The following is a 1,640-nucleotide window of genomic DNA, read 5'->3' as shown; positions in this document are numbered from 1 at the left end:
AAGTTCTCAACTGCTACAAATTGGGATGCGCCATTCCGTAGTAATGCCCATAAACCCAACAAAGAACATATTACAAAAAGGAAAGCTGTAGAAGAGCTGAATCATACACGCCAGGGGAGCATTACATTCGTACCGCTGTTTATAAGCCTGGCTGCAAGCGTACGTACAGAAAATTAAGGGGAGAAAATTTCAGAAGTTGGCGAATTGTAGAAAATCAGATCCAACCCTATAACTTCTGCTAGTGGAACTCCAGGTCATCATCCCCAAGGTCGATAGACGGTACTTCAGGGATGTATGACTCTGTCCACCCTTGATGATACAACTCGTCGAGATGGAGACCACCATCCATAAACATAGGAGATGGCTCGTCTTCGTCGAAGACTTCGCCGAACGGCATTTGTTGTGAGGCTAGTTCAGAATCCCGGACGTTGATGGTGTAGCTCATGATGAGATGGTAGATGGTCAGCGGCAAGGACAAACTGCTTGTTCTGCTTCACAAAATCTACGGCGTGTAATGCTTGCGAGACGAGTCACACAATAAGGTAAGCATGGGCGAAGCCATGCCGAAGCAGACGGCGGCGGTAACCTTTCTCTCGGGAGGCACGGGAGCATTGAAGCGGATGAGGCCACCGGTGAGAGGGTTGAAGACACGAGCTGCGTGGGGAGGGCTCTTGTCGGACAGGACGAAGAAGCCGCCGAGGGTTGTGGTGACGACGTGGTGGTCGCGGAGCTGCGGGAGCTCCCTGTGGAGGCACCGGCCGCTGGAGGTGTTGACCAAGAGGCGGCGCGTGTCGCTCGGGAAGACCTCGTCGAGGACGATCCACTGGCGAGGGCGGAAGCGGGGGTCGGTGGCGTCGCTCCGGGGGTCGTCGGTGGTGGAGCGCCAGTGGCGGCAGACGGCCCGCAAGTCCATGTAGCAGTCCACGTCGTTTGTGTCCAGGAGGGTGTCAGCGATGCGGCGGAGGAGGTCGTATGGGAGCGAGGACCAGTCTGCGCCCACCATGGCCGGAGGGACCGGCGAGGTTTCCAGGCAATCGGGGCCCTCCTTTTTCCTTTTGGCCGGCGGAGGAGCTCCAACGGGCACGGCCGCCATTGCTGCAGATTGATTCTGAAAAATCCAATGCCCTAATCCCCCTGCAAAAAAGGGGCAGGACACTACGGTATCTTTCCCTTTTTATTCTTCAGCGAACACGATATTCTTCCATTGCGTATGAAAAACCATTGCAACATTTTTTCTCCCCATGTGTTATCTCAGACAAAAAGTAATGTTGCAACATTTTTAAAAGCACTCCACCGTTAAATTTGTAGTATAGTATCACTCCCAATGCATCATTTATTGGCACCGTGGAAAACATATGAGCTCGAGTGTGATGATAATCTGGTATCACGGAGGACATTACAGCGTTCTATGATTATATGCTCATGAGGGTTGGGTTCTCTGGGTTTTTTTTCTTCCAAAAATACCAAGTTCTATTATAAAAATTCATCGAAAGTACAAAGCACAACAAACATAATAAAGATTACATCGAGTTCCTTATACCTCCGAATGACCACTACCGCTGGCAGAATGTGCAGTTGATGCGCTGATGTAGCCGCTCCCGTACCATAGCCGGCATGACCTTGTCGATGACAATCGAGAA

General features: G+C 51.3%; 1 protein-coding gene across 1 annotated transcript; it reads right to left on the bottom strand.

Annotated features, from left to right (window-relative positions):
- Window positions 1–502: 502 nt before the first annotated feature.
- On the bottom strand, window positions 503–1,093 carry LOC109763944 (uncharacterized). The gene has a single exon (XM_020322823.1). The coding sequence runs from the start codon at window positions 1,091–1,093 to the stop codon at window positions 503–505; it is 591 nt and encodes a 196-aa protein (XP_020178412.1).
- Window positions 1,094–1,640: the final 547 nt, after the last annotated feature.

The sequence above is a fragment of the Aegilops tauschii genome, chromosome 3 (assembly GCF_002575655.3).
Source record: "Aegilops tauschii subsp. strangulata cultivar AL8/78 chromosome 3, Aet v6.0, whole genome shotgun sequence".
Taxonomy (NCBI): domain Eukaryota; kingdom Viridiplantae; phylum Streptophyta; class Magnoliopsida; order Poales; family Poaceae; genus Aegilops; species Aegilops tauschii.
Note: the sequence above shows the minus strand (reverse complement) of the source record. Positions and strands in the feature narration are given on the sequence as shown.